Source organism: Urocitellus parryii, chromosome 12 (genome assembly GCF_045843805.1).
Source record: "Urocitellus parryii isolate mUroPar1 chromosome 12, mUroPar1.hap1, whole genome shotgun sequence".
Taxonomy (NCBI): Eukaryota; Metazoa; Chordata; class Mammalia; order Rodentia; family Sciuridae; genus Urocitellus; species Urocitellus parryii.
The window spans coordinates 48,862,912-48,883,994 of NC_135542.1; the positions used below are offsets into that span (position 1 = coordinate 48,862,912).

Consider the following 21,083-nt stretch of genomic DNA (forward strand, 5'->3'; position numbering starts at 1 on the left):
AGGGAAGAGAGGGTCGGTCAGAGAAGGCCTCCCGTGAAGAGGCCAGGTGGAGCCCACCTCAGCCTCAGCGGGAGGGAGTCTTCTGAGTTACTGGGGGCTCTGCAGGGATGAGGGTCAGGGAGGGCTAACCAGCCCCTGAAAGCAAGGGGCATCCCCCAGGGGCATCCCCAGCTCCCACCGACAGCCACAGCAGGCCGGCTTCTCCAGAGGCACGCCGAGAGTTCCTTTGTGTTGCATTTGCCAAGATGGTGTTCTGGCCTCTGCGTAATGTTTTGTTCCAGAAGAAAAGCTAAAAGATGCAGAGAGGGAAACGAAAATAATAAAGATGGGCACAGGCTGTTCCAATTGACTTGGCAGCACGTCTCCCCCAAATGAGGCAATCATCCATTTTCCAGCCAGGCCCGGACTCCGCGGCTCATTCCTCAGCCAGCCTCCTCGGCTCCCCTGTCTGGAGGCAGCGCGGGCTCCCCTGCCTTCCTGTGGATTAATCACGCCTTCGGGGCCTCACAGCCGGCAGCCCACTCCTTCGGCATGTCTTAATGATAAGAACGAGGAAAGGGTCATTAGCCACCTGTGATCCTGTGTGCAGCGCATACACATGGCGCATGTTAATACGCATGGGCATCGCCCGCATCCCCAACACACAGCACGTCGCTGGACCCAGACCACAGTCACTCTGCTCACACGTTCAGGTGGACACAGCAGCCTGTTCGTGGGCAGGGCCTCTCAGGGCCAGTGCCCTGGACTCCTGGACACTGTCCCCGGGCTCCAGCCCCACATGGACGACACAAACACTCTGTGATTCATAATTATTTATTGATGAATTATTCATGTTGAAGGTTTTCCAGGCAAATCTGTAAAGCAGGGCTGCTGATGGGGTGTCTAGCAAGTGTCCAGGAGACAGAGCCCTGCGGCCAGCTGGTAAGACATCAGAGATGTTGCTGGGTGCTGGGGCTGAGCCTGGAAGTCAGCTGATTACCCTCGCGTGGCTGTCCTCAGGCCCGGGGAGCCCAGACCTTCCCCAGACCTGAGCCGGGGCCATGGTGATGTCCCTGAGCTGCTGGATGAGGCCCATCCGTCAAGGCTGGCTCCGGGGTTAATGACACGAGGTCCCATGTCATGGATATTTAGCTGGGGCTGACCTTCCTCCTGCTATCTGGCGTCTCCTAGTGACTCGGTGAAACCATCCGACGAGGTCTCTGGCTGCCTAGCACAGGGGCTCTCAGTAGCTCTGTGTGTGCCTGCAGATACCAGACAGAATCATGCCTCCTGGTCGACAGTCCCCTGGATGCTCATTGTGGGAGGGCCCATTCCTGCTGGCCTTGGGACTGCCGCCTGTCCTTTTCGCCTGAGCGGGAGGATAGGACCATTAGCCAATGACAGCTCTTCAGCCCGGGCAGAGGGTTCACAGCAGGCATTGCTTGATCCCAACAGTGATCCCGGGGTAAGACAGTGTTGTGGATCCCATTTTCCAGATGAAGTAGAGCAACAGGGACATCAGGGGTTAGGGATAGACCGTGGGTGAAATCTTGGGAAGGCTAGAGGTCAGGGACCAAGGCTACTTTGTCTTCTCCATTCGATTCTCCTTAATGAGCTGTTTCCTCCAAGAGAATAGAAGAGTGTCTAGGGACAGGTGGCCCTTCCTTCCTTCCTGCACATCCCAGGTACTGGCTTCTAGTGTTGCTGGCCACAGGGACAGCTTGGCTCTCCCTGCCAACAGAAGGGAAGCCACTGGCTTTCATCCGCTCCTGGTGAATGGAGTGCACCGCTCCTCAGGAGGGGAGGAAGCAGCAAGAACAGGCCCTTCACCCTCCCCAGAGGCCAGCATTGGAAGTGGAAAAGACCCTTCCCACAGGGGACTGGGATGCTAATAGATTCACCCACATAGTGGCCTCTGGGACACTTCTGAGAGATGACCTGAATTTTCAGGTAGTTGGGCTTCTTTTCTTCAGAGCTAGTCAGTGTGGCGCTTTGCATTTTAGGGTACTGGGGAACTTGATCCTTAGGTCTGGGCGTGGGCCTGTGCTTGTTGAGGCCTCTGTAGGTAGCTGTGAGCTGGGAGCTGGATCGCAGTAGGATCGATGTCTAAATATTCAGGGAGGCACTTTGGCCCATCGGGAATGCATCACAGTGACGTGCTGACCCCCACTCTTTATATAGGCCCCAATTCTGTAAGGAAGAAAGGTGCATCCAAAGAAAAGGAAGTGGAGAATCCAAGGCCTGACCCGGCTTCCCAGCTGTGTGCAGGACCCAACCTCCGGCCTCTCCTGGCACATCCTGGGAACATCCTGGGGATGTCCCGGCACAGGCTGCTGCAAGGATGAGCATGTGTGATCATGGGCACATGCCCATTCTGCACTGGTGGGCCCTACACATATGAGACTCCAGGAAGCAGAAGAGGAGGTTCCACCCTCCCCGGGAAGGACTCAGTCTTCCTCCCCTTTCTCCCGTAGACCAGCATTCCTGGGACAGTTCACAGGACAGATTGCAGTGGAGAAACGGTTTTCTGAAAAGAGGATCCTACAACCCAGAGCCGGGTTGCCCTGATAAAATACTGATCTCTGGAGGCCTTTCAGCGTCCCCCCAGGACCTGCACAACCATCTCTACCCGTTGGTACCCAAGGCCACGCCGGCCTCCGTCCCAACACCAGAGTTTCTGGATTCCGGGGCTCTTTCTCTCCACAAGTGCATGTCAGGTACAAAGGCCCTGGCGGGGCGCCACCCACACAGAGGCAAAGCCTGGGTTCTCTAACTGTCCTCTCCACACCGAGGGACAGCTGCTGCCCGCACCCCTCCCTTCTTGCACAGGCAGCCCGCCAGGGGAAGGTGCTCACCTTGACAAGGGGGCATTTTTCTGTGTTTTAGTCTCTAATTGCCTCCCCCGTCTGGTTGGAGGCACCGCGTCCACTCAGGGCTTCCTTCCACCGCACGTGCGCTCCCTCTGCCTCCCCCGGCACCACCCGGGGCACACGTGTGCGCACACTGGACCTCTGTGACACGCTGGCTCTGCGCCCGGCAGGAAATACTTAGGTTGCCACCTCTGGAGCTGGCGCTCTGCCGTCTCGCTCAGAGTAAACCGTGCAACACATTTCTTTCATTCGTTTGAAAGGGAAAATTAAACTGAGGAATGAAGTCTGACCCGAGCACTGGCATGCAAGCCGTTGACCTTTGTTTTGAATACGTTTAATGAGACTGAAACCAGATTGTGTGGCCTCCAGCTGCCAGAGGCTTCACCTCCTCCCTGGCATTTGAAGGAGATGGAAGAGATGGCAGTGGGCTGAGCGGGGAGGGCCATGTGGGTTGCCAGGGCTGGGCTGTACCTTGAGCACTGGAATAGAGCCGAGGAAGTAAAGCCATGGAGATGTCCAGAAGGTGGTCCCCAGTAGCCACCGAGAGGGTTATTGGCACCTGAGGTTTTATTGGGGCCAGGGGACCTGATCCCAAGCACACCGGGCTGCGTCTAGCATGTCTCGGGACAGACACAGCCACCCTGAATGCAGCCCAGCATCACCAGCTGGGAGGAGAGGGGTTCACCTGTGAGGCTATGTTGTAGGAATGAAGGGACCGATGGAGCGTCAGACCAGACGAGGCAGTGCTGAGGGTACAGACTTCCATCTCGGTGCCTCATAGAGTGAAGACCCATGTCCCAACTTGGCAAAGCCTGAAGTGGGAGGCAGACCTCTTCTGAGAGATAACAGCTCTACCTGGAAGGTGTGGCCTTCAAGGTCCCTGTGGCAGGCAAACAAGCTACAGCACTATAGAATGTTTGTAAAAAGCCAGATCTGGAAGCCACCCCCAGGGTCCTCACTCATTATCTGCCAGATCCAGGTGGATTAGCCCAGCCTGCCTGCAAGTGCTGGGAGTGGTCTTCCTGATGACTCAGACAGACTTCGTGTGGTGGATACGTAACATCAACTTTGTCCATTTAGGATCTAACCTAGGGAAGCAGAGTCCTTGACACAGTGACAGTTAACACGAGTTGTGCCTTGGTGGTGAATCTTGGGAGATAACCCAAGCTGTAAGGTCCAGCAGACACTCAACGTGCAGAAATTCTCCTCCAGGGCCATCCTTGGAGGCTCAATTACTAGTTTCCTAGGAAGACAGGACATCTTCCCACTCTGGTGCCTATGAGGAATCGTGAGTCAGAAGCTTCAAGGTTTCCGTGTCTGAGGTCTTCCCATGTTCGCTCTTTCTGGAAATGTTCAGCAATTAAGAAACAATAAATGTTTGATCACAACTGTGCTGGGCACCCTTCTAGGCCAGATACCCACTGTGTGCTGAGTTGCAAAGACAGTAAGGACCCGGACCTGTTGTCAAGGTGGCACATACAGTAGGCATAGATGCTGGGATGATGGTGGGCGCCGAACCCTCAGTGGCTAAGAGAAGGGCCTCTCACTTGACCAGAGTGGACAGGGTCAGCACCTGGAAGACCTGGTGCTGAGCTGTTTTAGAACAGGTCTTAGCCAGGGGGAGGGAGCAAAGGAGTAGCATGGACACGGACCCTGAGCGGAGACAGGGTGTTCGGACTGCAGGATCCCTCAGGCATTCTGGGTGGGCGGGCATCGCCTCTGGGCTGGGAGAGTAAGAGGGTGTGTAGAAAAATGAACCGGCCCCATCTTCTGGGTCTCAGGAAGACCGAGAGCCTTGTCCTGAAGGGTGGGAAAGTAAATCCTCATCAGACTTGTGATTGTAAAAACTCAGACAGGCAGCGGGTGGAGAACGGATAAGAAGCGCCAGCAGGAGAGTCGAATCAGTCCATGTGGGAGACAGTGTACGAGGGATTGGTGGGCAGAGTTGAGGGCCACCGGGGCAGTGGAACCCAAGACCTATTGACAAATAGGGGATGGAGATGGGGAGACAGTTTGGCCTCTCTGAAACAGGGAATTCCTGCGGCTGGGTGTCTGGGCCAAAAATCAATGAGTTCTTGGGGGGACACGTGTTTGTGTGCCTGAGGAACAGCCAGGTGAAGCTGTGCCGGCTGCAGGATCGCGGGGGGGGGGGGGGGGGTGTAGGAGGAGAGCTGGAAGCGTAGCCCTGGGAGTCCTAGGTAAGGAAGGGGTGCTGCATGAGCTCAGCCCAGAGGAGAACCGAGGGGAATGTGTTACCCGAGGAGCCCTGACTTTCTGGGAAGAAGCAGGATGCCATAGAAACCACAGAAGAGGGTTTCAGGAAGAGAGAGATCAGCTACAGCACATGAAGAGAGCCAAGGGGGACAAGGGCATGAACGGCCACTGGATTCAGCAAGCAGGTGGCTCATGCCCTCAGAAAGCACAATTGTCCTGGAGTGGCCAGAGTGAGAGGCACATCACAGCAGTGTCCATTCAGAACAGGAGGAAGAAAACTCAAACCAAATTTAGACAACTCTCTCAAGAAGTTCCCCTGAAAAAGTATGTCAGGGGTGGTCAAAGGAGGAGTTGATTTAATTTTTTTTTAAGATTTTTTGTGACATCGTGTGGGCCAGGAAGCACAACACTGGACTAAATGGTGAGCCCGCATTTAGCTTCACAGGTGATGATCAGCTCCGCCTCAGGTGGGCTGCAGGCTCAGCCCAGGCTGCAGGTTAGATTCGGGTCTGCCTCATGTGCGTGGGAGAGCTGGGCCCACCCCACGAGTAAAGTATGGTCGCAGGTGACCTAGGCCAGGCCCTGGCTTCATGGCCCTAGTAATGGGCAACTAGGGATGTGCAAAGGCAGAGGAGGATCAGGTTTTATAGACACTTAAAAAGTAAAGTGGCCTGTCCACCCACTAGCCAACAATTCCAGAGCTTGATTGGCAGGACAGGAAAGGAGCCAAGAGATCTGATCTCCAGGAGCTCAAACCCACCACAGACTGGAAGTGGTTGGAAAATGAAACCAAGGAGAACCGGGTTGTACCTGAGCCCTGGCCAGGGCTGGGCGTGCGACATTCAGGGCAGATCCCAACTCTAAGCCACTGTCTATGCCCTTTCATGCCTTCCCCCCTCCACCACTGTCGCTCTGTGATCAAGACAGCCTCCCCGTGTCTTTCCCTCTCTCTTGACCAGGGTGGCATGGGCAGGAGCCAGCCAAGTCATGGTAACGCTGAGCAGGACGCAATCTCGGTGACGCAGATGGCCCTTCCGATGCCGTGGTGTGTCTAGGTCTCCATGACAACGCTGAAGGGCCTTCTGTTCAGACACTCGGAAGCCGCGTAGGAGATGATCTGGTGAACAGGGGCCAGGGTGCATGGGCCCAGGTGCCCTGGGTGGTGGTTTTAAAGGAAAACTCAGCTCCTGGAGGGTCAACTTCTCAGAGGCATTGAGCCAAGGTCCTGGCCTCTTCTCAATTTCTAGTTCCCTGACCTCAGGGGATCACTTATCCTCAGCTCCCTCGTCCACAAATTGGGAACCATCTGTGTCCTGCCACCTCATAGGATCAAATAAGGCTTCTGTCCAGGGCTTTTTGCACTATGAAGTGAGTCTACAGACGTGGGTCACATTACCTGTGGTAGAGGAATGTGTGGCCCGAGGGGTCTTCCAGATCTTTTTGCACAGTGGGAAGGGGAGGGATAAAATCCCAATCCCAATTAAGATGCGCACACTGTGTCATTCAGAGCAGTGTGAACTGCAGTGAAAAAAGCGTCACTTTAAATCATGGCTGGGTTCAAACCCTGCCTACCATGCTTGCGCCACGTGATCTGGACAAATCATTTCCTTGTTAGTGAAGTGGGGCTAATGAACGGCCCGGCTTTATGGACTCGCTGTGATTCTGAAATGAGCTATGTTTGAAAACCCGTCATTGAACCCAAAGCAGGGGCTGAATAGATGCTTCGGTGCTGGCTGCCTCCCTGCCTCAGAGCAGGGCCGCTGTTGGTCTAAACCGCCTTCCTCTCCACTCTGTCCCCTAGGTCCGGGCTCTGTTTCCCTGCGAGAAGCCGCTGCGGCCCACCGAGATGTCCCGGCACCACAGCCGCTTCGAAAGAGATTACCGGGTGGGCTGGGACCGCCGCGAGTGGAGTGTCAACGGGACCCATGGGACCACCAGCATCTGCAGTGTCACCTCAGGGGCCGGTGGCGGCACAGCCAGCAGCCTCAGCGCCCGGCCGGGCCTCCTGCCGCTGCCCGTGGTGCCCTCCCGGCTGCCCACGCCAGCCACCGCCCCGGCTCCCTGCACCACCGGCAACAGCGAGGCCATCACCAGCCTCGTGGCCAGCTCTGCCTCCGCGGTCACCACCAAGGTAAGACCTGGTGTCCTCTCTGGACATGAGCCCGGCACAGGGGTCCCTGCCTCCCTGCAGGCCCAGGACAGCCCTGCAGTTCCCCCAAGTCTGCATTCCCCAAAGTCATGGCCTCCCTGGAGGGGCCTGCTGTGGCTCCTGAGATGCCATGCACTTTATTTTCTATTGAAGTCGCTCTCCATGACTGACTTGTAGGAAAACAGGCAGGTGCTGAGAGCGCCCATTGTCCTGCGCTCAGGCTATTGAGTGAGTAAAATAGCACTGGAACTCCAGGGTGGCGTTGCAGGTTCCCTAAACAGGAGAACCGGGCCCTGCAAGTCCCCACGGGGCCTCGGTGGCTGGGGTTTGCAAACAGACCCCGAGCAGCAGGAAGAGTCACCCAGGGTCACAGCGTGACATTGGTTTGCCATGTCCCTGGGCATCCTCACACCCAGGGTCTCCTCCGAGCCTCACCACTGGCCCGTGAGGTCAGGCTCCTGTCACACCCGCCCTGCTGTGGAGGATCCTGAGGCACACCATGCTATGAGAGCTGCTCCAAGGATCCAGGACTCACCCCAGAAGTTGCCTCAGGGGTATTGGCTCCGGGTTCTGTTTTTTTCTGGAAGAGACAGCTCCAGCCTCGGGAATGGCCGCAGAAGCCAGTCTGGGCACTAAACGAAATGTGGACCCGGATGTTGCCAAGGCTCTTCCCCCTCTTGCTCTCTGCTCAAAGCCCCTTAGGCTGCCTGAGTCCCAGAGGGACAGCTGGTGGCCAGCACAGGAAGCCCATTCATCCACCCCACCCCTTCAGCTGAGCAGGGGCTCCACAGGCCAACTTTGCCTCTGCCAGCCATTCAGAGCCACCTCGCAGGAACCCTCTCAGGGCGTGTGTGTGTGTGTGTGTGTGTGTGTGTGTGTGTGTGTGTGTGTGTCTGGTCTTTTCTTTTTCTGCTTTCACAAAAGTTGTGGGGGAAATTAAAGGCGGGAAACCCCGGGCCCAGCCATTGTGAGGTGGCTGTGGTGGTGGACGGATGCGCCCCAGGTGTGCTGCGCCTTTGTCTCTGTGATTTTCAAAACCCCTTTCAGCCCTGCTTCCCATTAATAACTAGAGTGCTGCTGGCTGCAGCGCCCGGCGGAGGCCAGAGACAATGGAGCCGTTGGAGGGCGGCTGGCGGTGCTGACATCTTGCTGCGGTGCCTTATTGATTTTATTTTCCTGTTATGAAAACACCACCCCACTGAGGCGGGGAGGGAGGAATGTCGGACAGGAGAGGAGATGAACGAGTATTTGGGTACTCTGCCCCCAGGCCAGCCAAACACCTTCTCCCCTGGGCGCCAGGCCCCGGCCTGCTCCAGACTGGTGACCTCTGCCCAGCTGCCGGCCCAGCCACCACATCTGGCAGGCACTCTGCAAGGCCAGCTGTTGGCCATATGGAGAAGGGCAGCCTCTGGAGCTACCAGCCCAAGGGCTCCGGGGGAGAGCGGCTGGACACAGCAGCCTACTTAAAGGCTTCTGTCCCCTCCAGATGGGTGCCTCTTTGGGGACAGTGTAAGAGTATCCTGAGGCAGGGGTTGAGGCTCTGCCAGGCAAGGGTCAGGGCTGACCGCTCTCTGCAGGGCTGCCCGCTCTCTGCAGGGCTGCCCTGCCCTGCCCACGTGGCTCCTGGTTGGCTCCAGAGCAGCTCAATATCCACCCTCCCTGAAAGACCAGGTCCCTGACACAGACAGAAAACAACAGCTTGGACAAAGACTGAGCCCTGTGACCAGGAAGGGCAGAGAGGGCAAAAGTTCAGGCCTGTGAGGATGGCCAGAGGTGACCACAGAGGAATCAATTCCATCTCCCTGGGTAACCATCTGCAGCCCAGTTTCATTCCTGCAGGGGCTTGTTTGTGCCTGATTATGCCTGGATTCTTCAGGGCACTGGGGGGGACTGCGTGCAGGGCCAGAGGAGGCCATTGGGCGGCTTCCCCCAGGGCACTGCCATGTGATGTGCGCTGTGAGGCCTCCCGCCATTCTGGCCTTGCTGCTGCCCACGCAGAGTCCTGTCCTCCTAGTCTATATGTCTAATGCCGTGCCAAGACCACCTTATATGACAAGCAGGCCCAAGCCCCGGTTTGGGTCATTTCCCTGGTCAACCAGCCAATGGCTGGCTCTTGCCCTCAGGGTGCTCCCTGGCGAATAGCGTAAAAGCCATCTGTGGCCTGGATGGTGTGAACTGGATGACTGACAGTGCCTCTTCTATTGGAGTTATTGACAGAGGTGGCCAAGTGGGATGCAGGAAGCCAAACTTTGAAGACAGACTTCCCGGATTTTCATTCTATTGCTTGTTTGCTGTGTAACCCCAGAAAAGTTACCTAACCTCTCCAGGCCTCACTCCTGTAAAATGGGAACAGGTGGCAGTGCCTGATTGCCTGAGTTGTTGTGAGGACTGTGTGAGTGGAGGTGCTCAGAACAGAACAGGACCTGGCAGGTGGTGAGTCTTCTCCAGGTGCCAAGATCACCATTATCACCAGGTGTGGTCCATGGGACCAAACTGTGAGGACAGTGTTCCCGTCTAGCCTCACCAAGAGGAAAAGGTCAGTCTTCAGATAAGAAGCAGGAGCCTGACCCCACACAGGTGGGGAGGAAACTTGTGTCTGAGTGGCTGGGACTCAAGGTGACTTGTAAGCAAGAAGGAGCGGAAGGGAAGAGGGCAGCTCAGGGGCCACAGCTGCAGCTGAGTCAGACACCTGGTAGCCAGGTGAGCCAGGGAGATTTGCAAGCTTTTTTCAGCCATGAGGCCCTTGTCTCAAGGCAAATCCCAGGAGGCATGCAGGATGGAACCCCACTCTAGCAGAGGGTAGGTGGGAGGGAGCCACGTGGAAGCTGGGAGCAGAGCTGTATCCCTGCTGCCCGGAGCATGTCAAGGCTACTTGAGAGACCAGCCTGGCTTCCCTGGTGAAGGCTCCCATGCCCTGAGGAGCCAGGACCACCCCAGGACTCAGGTCCCCAAGAAAGCTGATTCAGGGACAGGGATTAGTGCTGTTGGGCTTTGGCATCCCTCTTCCTTTGCTTGGGCAAGGAATAGGATGAACTGCAAATGCCCTGGTGTTCGGGAGCATCCCCTGGCACCCTGCACCATCAGCCTCCCCCGCCAGCCCTGGGCCTGGTTGCCTGCTCCTTCCCGGCACTGGGGTGTGTGCTGCCAATCCAGCTCTCTGGAATGGAGAAGACTGGCCACGCTCCCAGAGGCTGGTTAGTAAGGTGAGGACAATTCTTTTTGGCACTGCTGCCCTCAGGCCTGAGTTGATTTTTCGGTTTCTTCATTTCTCTTTGGCCTAAACATTTCTTGCATGTTTTGATGAAAGGCCAGTTGGAGAAGCACAGACTTCTGGGCCACTAAGACACCAGGAGGGTTAAAAGAGCTACCAGGACCTCCATGACACAAGTTCCCAGAGCCCAAGAAGAACAGAGGGAACCACACGTCCAGACCCCAATTTTGCAGATCAGAAGAGTGAGGCCCAGAGAAAAAAGCAAGTTACCTATTTACCAAGGCCACCCAGTGAGTTAGAAGCAGAACCAGCCTGGGCCAGCTCTCCCCACCCCAGGCTGCCTGGCAGCATGCATTCACCATGGTAACCATGATTGCAGCATTATTATGGTGGCTTTGCCATCTCTCATCCACCTAGCTGAGCGCAAACTCAGAATTTCAGGCCAGAAAATAGATACATTTGCCTCTCCTAGTAAAGGAGGGAAAATTTAAACCAAAGATTATGTCAACTCACACTTTGCAGCTGGTGAGAGCTTCAAACTCCTGAGCCAGACAGAACTGGGACTGAATCCTGGCTCTGCCACATAAAAGCTGAGCTTCAGTTTCTTTGTCTATAAAATGGGAAGAGTAACAGTATCCTCAGAAGGATGATTTAATAGGTATAGAAAAGTCTAAAACAGTATCTGCCGCTTGGCAAGAACTCAGTCAACCAAAGTTAATTTTAAAAAGTTAAGCTAGAGGTTGAGTCTATCCAAGGGTCTATGAATTTGGGAAAAACCAGCCCCCTGACCCAGTGATTGGTGCTAGCAGGCCAAAGAGAGGCTCCCTGAGAGATCCCCATGCCCTTCTAATGTGGCAGGAGGTAATGCTGAGGAGCTGGGACAGCTCCCGGTTCCTGGCTCCCCGCTGGCTCTCTAGACTCCAAGCCTGAAGTCCCCAAGGGTGGGTGCTGCCAAGAGGCAGAAGCAAGACTCCGTGGCCAGGCCTGTTTGTGGATGGAAGGAGGCACCAGTGCCCCGCAGTTGCTGCTGCATGAAATTTAAATTATTCTCAGCAAACCCGCTTGACAGATGAAACAGAAAAGGGACGGCTTCATAAAATGCAATTTTGTTCCTGAAAGAATGGACTCTGCAGATTCCTCGCAGATGCCTGTGAAATGTATGGGGGGCCTTTCCTCTTCGTGGTCAGGAGCACTCAAGCTGAAACATTCCCATCGGCCCTCAGAGCTAAGCCCTGGGAAATAAATCTGGCTGGGAAGCAGAACAACAGAGAGGGGCGGGGAAAGCCGCTGGCTCCATCCACAGAGCAACCAACACCCGGGGGGTTGACACTTATGAGCACTGGGGGCTACTTGTGGATACTTGTCCTCGGGAGACAGCGATTCTCCCGTGCACCTCAGCTTCTCAGGGAAGGTGATCTGGGACCTCCAGGGGGTTCTTGTGACTCAGTACACGGCCCAGTGCATAGCGCCCCCTGCTGTCCCAGGATTCTGGGGTCCGTGAATGGATAAAGGAGTTTTGCCAACCCCCGGTTCCTCTTGCATTCACAGTGAAAATCCAAGGCTGCTGACTGAGCTTGGTTGGGAGAATGATTCCAACCCTGTTGCGTGAATTTCCAGACTGAGAGCGATTTTATCCAGAAGGCTGAGATTTGCTCCATGAACAAGTATTTGTGATTTCCCTTGTGATAAATTATCCCTTGCGATAAAACATCGTGAGACAACTTGTACCTGTTAGCACTGAGCTAATGGCTTTTGCCTGTACTTTAAGTAGCAGTTACACTTTGGATTGTATCTTCATTGACTTAAAACTCATCTGTCAGTCGCAAAGTTATGTACGAAACTGAGAAATGTCACATCTACAAAGCACCCATTTCAGAGCCTACAGTTGGAGGAGGATAGACCTGAGCAGTTGGAACTTCAATTTCTGATTAAGGAGGGGCGTCAAGGGGAGAAGACTATGTATTTTTCTACTTTCATAAGAGATAAACCATAATCTAGACAAAAGACAGCAAAGAATTACAAAGCAAAGATGTCAGAAGGCATCCTGGACCGGAGCTGGCTGGGTATATAAGTGGCTTTGCTGCATAACAATCGCCCCAAAGCTTTGCGGCTATCTACATCACAACTCTCAGTGGGTTGGCTGGTCACTTCTGGTCTGGGCCGGCTCAGCTGGTGTCTGCTGGGTTCTCTCATTTGTCTGTGGTCATCTCTGTGCTGGCTAGTGGCCTAATGATTGGGGACAGTCTCACTCACACATCTGTGGTTGGCTGGCAGTCAGCTGTGGCGCCTGGGTTCTCAGGGTGGCCTGCCATTCTGCATCTGGCTAGCTCCAGTTCATTCGCGTGGCAGCTCAGGGTTCCAAGAGCAGCAAGAGAGCAAGGTCGATGCACAAATGCTTTTCTAACCTTGGCTTGAAGCTTGTTTGCTGAAATCCCATTGGCCAAAGCAAGTGGCAAAGCCAAGTCAGATTTAAGGAGACTTGGCCTCTGGATGGGAGAGGCTGCAACACCACGGTGAGAAGGGGAAGCAGCTAAGAACAGGAAGGATGGTGGTCATTTTTCCAGTGTGCCCTCCAGTGTTTCCACCACACTTACTTAGACACAGTTATTCCCCTGCAGCTTTCAGCCAAGGCTCACACGTCCCAGGCAGAAGGGATAGGATCCACCCACTACTTTGGCCAGCCAGCCAGGTACAGGGAATCAATCGGTACACACCGCTGTGTTACACACGTCCCATCTGCACAGAGCACCGTGAGGGAGGTTTCCAAGAGGACACCTGGCAAGGGCTGTGGGGCTGGGGAGCAGGCTGGCCAGCGAGCTCTGGGAGACCTCAAAAGTGCCTTTGTTTTCCAGAACCTACTGTTGGTCAGGACTTGTCCCTCAATCCTAAGGCTACACTTGACCCTCTCATCGCCCCAGAGTTGGAGGAACTAGAACACCACTGTTTCCCATAAATACAAAGAGATATCTGCCAACTTACAGATTTAGAATCAAAACTCACTCCTCCAAGGAGACCACCTTCGTGGCCCCTGGCCAGTGAATCTCTCCCTGTGAGGACACACATGGGAATATGAAATCTGGTTACCGAAGAGCCTGAAATCAGGAAAAGGGAGCCAGTGATGTGACACAAATGTTTAGTTAGCCACAAATTCAGATGGTCTGCCGCCTCTTTCTCCCTAATAGGATAAATCCCATGCAGTTTCCAAAAACACCCTCAGAAGGGCCCCTTCTTCAATTAAACTAGGTTTTCCGCAAACAGCATCATTCAAGATCAACATAAATCTACTTCTTATTCTGTTGTAATGGTTTTCTCTGTTTCATTTAATTACTCATGTTGAAATTAAACAATTTTTTTTCATTGTAGAAGGACAGTGTTTTAGCTACATTATGGGTTAAAGAGGCTTTGGAGAACTAGTCTGGAAGTCTCATCACCATTTATAACGTCATTTTTTATACGGAAAGTAGACTCCAAAATCTAAACAGCCAAATTACAAATGAACTTGCAGTACCCAACCCATTTGTTAGAGGAGCTATCTGTAGTGCTAAAAATAACTTGGGGAAATAAACACCAAAATAGAAAAACTTCATGCACCTCACTATTTATTACCATCAATCCCATAGTTGGCTTCATGCTAGCAAGGGGAATGTCATTCAAACCCAGACTGACCCGTCCCTGTTCCACTCACTCCATCTCACTGGCCTGAGCCCCCTCTCCCAAGGCACAATGCCACCAAGAGACACTGCAGAAGTCCTTGCCGAGAGGAACTGATAGTTTAGCAGATTACCCATTGGTTTCACCACTCTATTCGCTGCCATAAAAGAAAGGGTTTGGGAGGATTCCATGCACTACTTGGGCTGCAGTCTCAACCAGTGGTGGCATGTTGATGCATGCTGTGAATTTGCCTCTCTAGAACCCATCAGCCAGACACCCCGTTTTTCTCTGGTAAATAAAGAGCCCTGAGAACTCAGCAAAGCGTGGGGGCAGCACATCTGTACTCACTCAGAGACTGCTGCGGCTGCACACCTGTCTGTTGATGGGAGGAGAATTCCTGCTTCCCAGGAGAAGGTGGCTGAATACCTCGCACCCCTCTAGCACCAGGCAAAGGGCACTGGGGAAGGAGCAAGGTGCAGGTGCTGGCCAGTGGCCGAACTGTTGGCTGCTGTCTGCCACAAGCCCTGAGGAAAACACTCCTGTTGGCCATCGAGACCTGCTCCTGATGCTCAAGTGTCTCAGGTTAAATTTGCTGTCCCCTACTCCGACCCTCTTTTGTCCTCAGAGAGCCACCGGTAGGCTCCATTTCCCACTGACTGTGATGAGTGGGCTGGCACCTCCCACTCCAGAGGGGTCCTTCCTTGGCCAAGAGTGGACTTTCCAGCTCTCCCAGTCCATGGCCAGCCCTGGGCAGCTCCACTGATGTCTCCGGGGTCATCCCTGCAGTCCTAGAACAGCATCTGTCTTGAGAAGCTTCTCTGGCAGAACGTGGGAACCCTCTAAGCACAGAGTCACCTTTTTCCAGATTAAGCCAACTCAGGGCCAGACTGACATTGAACATGATCCAGATTCTTGACGGTCTAGTTAAAGAATTCCTGCTGTGAGTCAGAAGCAGCCCTCGACTGGCAGTTGGTACAGGGTAGGCCTGGGGAGGTGAGATGACCATGGCTGCCGGCAGTTAGTACAGGGTAGGCCTGGGGAGGTGAGATGACCATGGCTGCTGGCAGTTGGTACAGGGTAGGCCTGGGGAGGTGAGATGACCATGGCTGCCGCGAGTCACGAGCCCTCAGTGGGGGAGTAGAGCTAGAGAATGGGCCAGGCCTATGAAGCCACCTTCAAGCCTATGGCAGGTGTTGCTGGCTATCTGCCCAGGTCCATTCTCTCCCTCTTCCTTCCTCTTGGAACTCCTTTTCTGTTCAAGTATCTACCAGCTCCCAGGCGTCTGTTTCTGTCCCCCATCACTGTGTGGACCTGAGCCACGAGTTCACTGGGGAGCTTCACCCCCGTTCGCACTCTGGTCAAGCCACAATTCCCCAAACACGTGAGGACCTCTCAGGCCCCGGGGCCTTTGTACTCACTACTCCTTTTTCCTAAAATTTGCATTCCCTTTCTCATCTCTCCAGGGGGAAAAAAAATCCTATTCATCCAACACTTGACAACCCCAACATTACCTGATCTTTGGTGGGAAAAATTTTTCTTTGCTATTATTTCTCTTATTCCAATAACACTTCCATTTATGTCCCTACTATAAAAACTATAATACTCTATGATACTTAAGCAATTATTCATTTGTCTCCTTACTAGGCAGTGAATTCCATATGAATAAGCACCAAGTGATGCCCAGCTTACGGAGGTTCTCCGTACCTGTTTGAGGACAGAATGAATGATTTCATTCAGATGAATATTTCGTTATTCACTTAGCCGCTTCTGTTGGGTTAGGGAAGATGGATGCTTTTGACATCATCTTTACCTGCCTGCGACTGAGGGAACAGGTGGAGAGCTGCCAAGTGAGGCATTGCTGGGGCTGCCCGTGGTGAGGATGACGGAGACAGAGCCCACAGGGTGAGCCTGAGTAGAGCCCCATTGGGCTCACTGTTGGGACCTGTGTCTAGATGACAACACGTGAGGTTGGCAGGACAGATTTTATATCACCAAAGCCTTTGCTATATTTAGGCCCTAGACCCCTTCCCATAGCATTTGGGGTCTTGGTATCACAAAATTATCCTTCAAAGATCTGCATTCCAGATTTTTCTCCAACTTGCCTATGAGCATCTCTGCAGCTTTTTGCTTGTGTTGATTTTATTTAAGGTGCACATGCAGTCATCACAAAGCACCTTGTCAACACTCCCTTCTTGAACCCCTGGTGCCATTATTTTTACTCCCCTTGCTTGAAACATGAGATGCAGTACCTTACCCAGAACCACCCAGCAGGGGTGGCTGCACCCCTGGGCAGTCTTGTTCCAGCACCCAGGGGTATATGGCTCTGTGAAGACCCAGTCCAGAAGAGCCCTGGGGAAAACCTATTGAATGAGCAATGAACAAACTTTCAATAGCCACCCCCCCCATGCTGGTGACATCACCGAAGGGCACAGTTACAGGCTTCCCCACACCCATCAGCAGTGTGAAACAACTGCACACGTGAGAACCAAAAGGTGTGTGGTACACAATTACAGCACAACTTTTCATTTCTCTGGTTGTGATGTAGCGTCGTACCCTATGTGCAGTCACACGTATACCTAGGGTGATGATGTCCATCTCATTCCACAGGATGCACAGGAGATTATAATTATTCATTAATTAATAAATAATTATTTTTTTAAAAAGATGCTATAGGACATGGTCCCGCCCCCACCTCCTAGATACCGGCTACAGGTCTCCTGGCCGATAACTTTTTTCCTTAAAAGACAACCTTTGTGGAGCGGCACAGACTCTGCTCAGGTGCAGGATCCTGGGAGCGCTGAGCTGGGGCCTCACCCCTCTTCTTCTCGAGGGCCTCTTCTTTTGCTCCAAGACACAGTGCAGGGCTGACCACTGAGCTTTAGCAGCTGCTTTCACCTGCTTTGACCTGGTTCCGTCCCAAGGGCAGCCCAAGTGACCCAAACTCACCAGGTATGGCCAGGGTGGCTTGGACCCCCCCGACTCCAGGGAGCAGCTCCCTCTTGTTTGTCTCTGAGCCATTCTCAGTGGGTTGACGCCTGCGCTGGGAAGTGGGGGTGTCAGGTCAGAGCTCCTCCCGTTTCCTGCCATCTCCCCTGTGATCTCTGCACTGCTTGGGGCAGCTGGAAGAAGGAGCACTGCGGTTCTGGCTTTTATGTCCACACACCCCCTTCCTAGGGGCATGTCTTCCTGGGCTTCCTGGGAGGTGGAGGCCTTATTTGAAAAGGTTACTTTGGGTGGCAAACTGGAGATTGGGGTTCAGGGCCCATTTGCACACCACACCTGCTGAGCCACCTGAAGGCTGAACACATAAGTCCTCTCCGACTCATGTCCTTGACCTATCAGCTGGATGTGAGAGTGCCCGCTGTCCTGGGTCTTGTGAAGCATGAAGCAGGAGCACTCTGTAGCCATAACTGCCCTGACCCATGGAGACGGACTGGAGATTCGAGACTCCAGAGGCTGGGGCAGCCAGGGGAACTTATTGCTTAGTGGGTAGAGTTTCTATTTGGCGTGATGAACCAGCCTTGGAAATAGACAGAAGTGATGGTCACATGACACGTTGAATGTAATGCGTGCCACCGACTTGTACGCTTAAACATGGTGAAAATGGCAGACTTCTAGGCTCTGTATATTTTACCATGGTGAAAAAAATTAGAAATCAAACATGAATTTAAAAACAAATGCTCTGCTATGGAAAGAAAGAGAAGGAATATCTGTGTAAATTCGGGGAGAGTTGACGCATCAAGAAATTTCCTGTTAAAAGAAAAGGCAGTGCCAGTCACAGGAACAAGAATGGAGGCCAGCCAAATAATGGCACTTCACACGGACCCACATGTGCTTGATGGGAATGTGGGGGAAAGTGACGAATGGCCCTGCCCAGGGAGGCACTCTGGGTACCTGTGGGATTAGTGTCGCTGAGGGAGGAAGCCCCAACAGAACTCCTCAGGTAGCAGACGGTGGAGAAAGGCTCTGCCATTTGTCCTTCCCCTTGTGACAGCAGCTCCACAAGGCACTGGGCCACCTAGGCCCATGGTCCTGCCAAGCACAGTGGGAAGCCCAGCCCTGAGCAGGAGGGTTCTGGTGAATGCTGAGGCCACCCCCCGGGAACTCTGAAGCTAGAACTGTGGGTCTCCCTGCCACGGGAGCCTGGGAACCCCCTGCCCTCAGCAGCCATCATAGCCCTCATGGCTCTCGTCATCACTGAAACTAGTGCTTACTGAACGCTCAGCAAGAGGCAGCCCCAGTTCTAAGTGTTTTTACCTGCTCACCCACTTCGTCCTCATATAATCCCCAGGAGGTGACACGACATCCAGCAAAGGGCTGTCTAGCTCTGGAGTTGGGCTGGGGACCTCTTCAGGGTGAGGCTGGAAATGTGGGGAGGAGGCCTGCCTAGTTTGGGCTGGAGACTGCCGTGGCTTGGGAGTCCGGTCAGATTCTGAGAAAGCAATGGAGGAAGGCACACTGGTGGTCCAGGGCTCTGCCCACCACCCCAGGACCCCTGACCCCAGTCAGGAGCACCTGGCAGAGGACCCACTCCTGTGCCACCACCACCTCTTCCATCAGAAATATGCTGAGGGTGTGATTTTATCCCCTCACAATATTAGGCTGAGGAGATGATATTGGGCAAAATATATTGTACCAATAATTCATATTAATGGGAATTCAATAGTGGCAACTTGTCATGTGCTGAGATTAGAAGGGAATATTGTGAATATTGTGTTACAAAGGCATTAAAGAGACGTTATGAATTAGATTTCTTTGTACCACATCGTGTTCCTTGTAAATAATTGAGGAAGAAGCTGGTGCTCAGGATTTGGGATGATCCATTTTTGAGATTGCAGCAGTCCGCTCACCGGACTCATGGGCCCTGTCGACCTGACGTGCCCTGGGGAAGGTCCGTACCTGGCAGGTCTGGAGGCTCCACAAGCATTATGCTTCCTCCTGCTGAAATCAGTAACTGCCACATCAACACTAGACTGTGATGTTCTTGCAAAACCTTCCCAAGTCTAGCTATTCTGTGTCCCTCACCTCCCACCCCTGGAACCTCTCTTCACAGCTGGAGCCCAGGCAGGCTCTGGTGGCACCACCGTGTGGCAGCAGCCTTCCCAGCACTGCTTGCACTCACCTCTGATCCCCTGGGGGGCAAAGACTTGAGCACCAGCAAACCCAGGATCAAGCACAGCAGCCTATCCCCGGCACAAGAGCCCTGGCTAGATGACACTCAGCTTCAGCTGGGCTTCTCAGCCCTGGTGTCCTGTCCTGAAGGACTCTGTCACCTGGTGCTGGGGGTTGAGCTCCTCTAGGCTGCAGGATGGAGGATTCGCAGGATGGCCTGCTGTGGTTCCTTCCTGTAGTGCAGACACTGTCGTCACCACATGGCCCCTGCAAAAGACAAACAGAATTTCCTGGCTGGAGCCAGGTCCTGTCTCCTGTTACAAATTCAAGAACTTGGCTTGGAGCAAAGGAATGGCTGCCCTTAAGGAAAATCTGAAAGGAGAGCAGGGGAAGAAGCACGGAGTAACCGCCCATCCTGCAGGTTCAGGCAGAACAGGGCAACCCACCTCCCGTCTCTGGCTTTGACCGTTCAGAATCTCCTCCATATCTGACCCTGCCCCTCTAAGGATTCTGCAAGCTGAAGAAATGCTCCTGTGACCAGGGCCAACTTCAGGGACCGCTCTGAAGGAACTGGTCATTGGTAATTGGCACGATTCTCCCTTGTCACTTGGCTGTGTCTGTTCAGGATTTCCCATTGACTTCTGTCCTATGACATGCCTGAGGGCGACAAGACAAGAGGCCGCTGGGGTCGGAGAGGCAGGCAGAAGTTTCTTCACACGCAGGGTGAAACCATCAGTCGGCTAGTCGGCCACATTAACCCATCCCAGCTGGGTACTGAGTGCACACCAGACTCAGGAGTACTTAGCACACTCCTTGGCCAGCACAGTGATGGGATTATGAGCCCAGACTAATCGGATGACCCAGATTTGAATTCTGACTCTTCCACTTTTTAGCTATGTGATCTCTACCAAGTTACATACCCCCTCTTCTATAAAATGGGATAATAATGCCATGTATTTCCTTGAGTCATGGAAGAGATTAAATGAATTAACAATGCAAAGCACTTAGAGTGACACCTGACATCTAGGATATACTCCGGGAGCGTGATCTGTTGTTACTTTGACCATGACCTTCCTTGCATGGCCTTCTTCTCTCTACTGACTGTCTTCTCCCTGGAATGTGGTCCTGGAGACAAAAGACCTTGTCTTCTTAGGTTTTAAACCGCTAGCACCTCACACTTGCCTGTTATATGTTCAGTAAATATGTGTTGAATTATCAAATTGAATTGTGGGTAGAAGGTGTAGTCATGGAAATCCACTAAAAACTAGCTGTGCGCTGTTGAAAATCACATTCCGCTTTGCCACGGTGGTGTATTCTCATTTCAGAGCAGCTCTGTGGCTGCCTCTTGTTCTCCATGTGGCATCTCAGTGACAGTAGTCAACTGTCTACAAACAAATTAGATGTATATTGAAATGCATGTAGCACCTCACTGATTAAAGGAATCCCAAAGTAAGGCGTTTTGCAAAGCACTCGCTGCACTTGCATGAAATGAGAAATCACCTACTCCATCTCACGATCCCAAACCCAGAGCCCAAGCCCTGAATAGTCCTGGGCTCCGACCCACATTCTGTTTATTGGCGGCTGTGGTTATAGTTGTGTTTTTATTGTCCTTTTCTTGTTTTGTTTTGTAAACCATTTATGGAGGGCCAGGCACTGTGCCAAGAGCTTTACACATTTTGTCTGAGTTCTTTCAACAACTCCATGTGGTGAGCCGACATTGTCCCCGTTTACACATGAGGAAAGTGAGTCCCCATGGACTTTGGAGAAGGTCGCTCAAACTCTAGCTCCTAAGTGGCAGGAAATGAGATCTGAACTCAGACTCATTCCTTCCAAGTCCACGCCTCTAGCTCCCAATTCTCTTCCCTGGACGTCTGCCCTTATATATCCACCAGGCGCT

General features: G+C 53.2%; 1 protein-coding gene across 9 annotated transcripts in view; it reads left to right on the forward strand.

The window, feature by feature from the left end:
* Window positions 1–21,083, forward strand: part of Klhl29 (kelch like family member 29) — a 282,109-nt gene that overhangs the window by 146,582 nt on the left and 114,444 nt on the right. For 8 of the 9 annotated variants that reach the window (XM_026391300.2, XM_026391504.2, XM_026391581.2 and 5 more), the window contains one exon: window positions 6,865–7,194. In XM_026391300.2, coding sequence (XP_026247085.2) covers window positions 6,910–7,194 — 285 coding nt within the window. In that variant the 5' untranslated portion in view covers window positions 6,865–6,909. Of the gene's footprint in view, window positions 1–2,678; window positions 2,697–6,864; window positions 7,195–21,083 lie in introns of those variants that run through there. The other variant, XM_026391662.2, reaches the window with a different exon arrangement.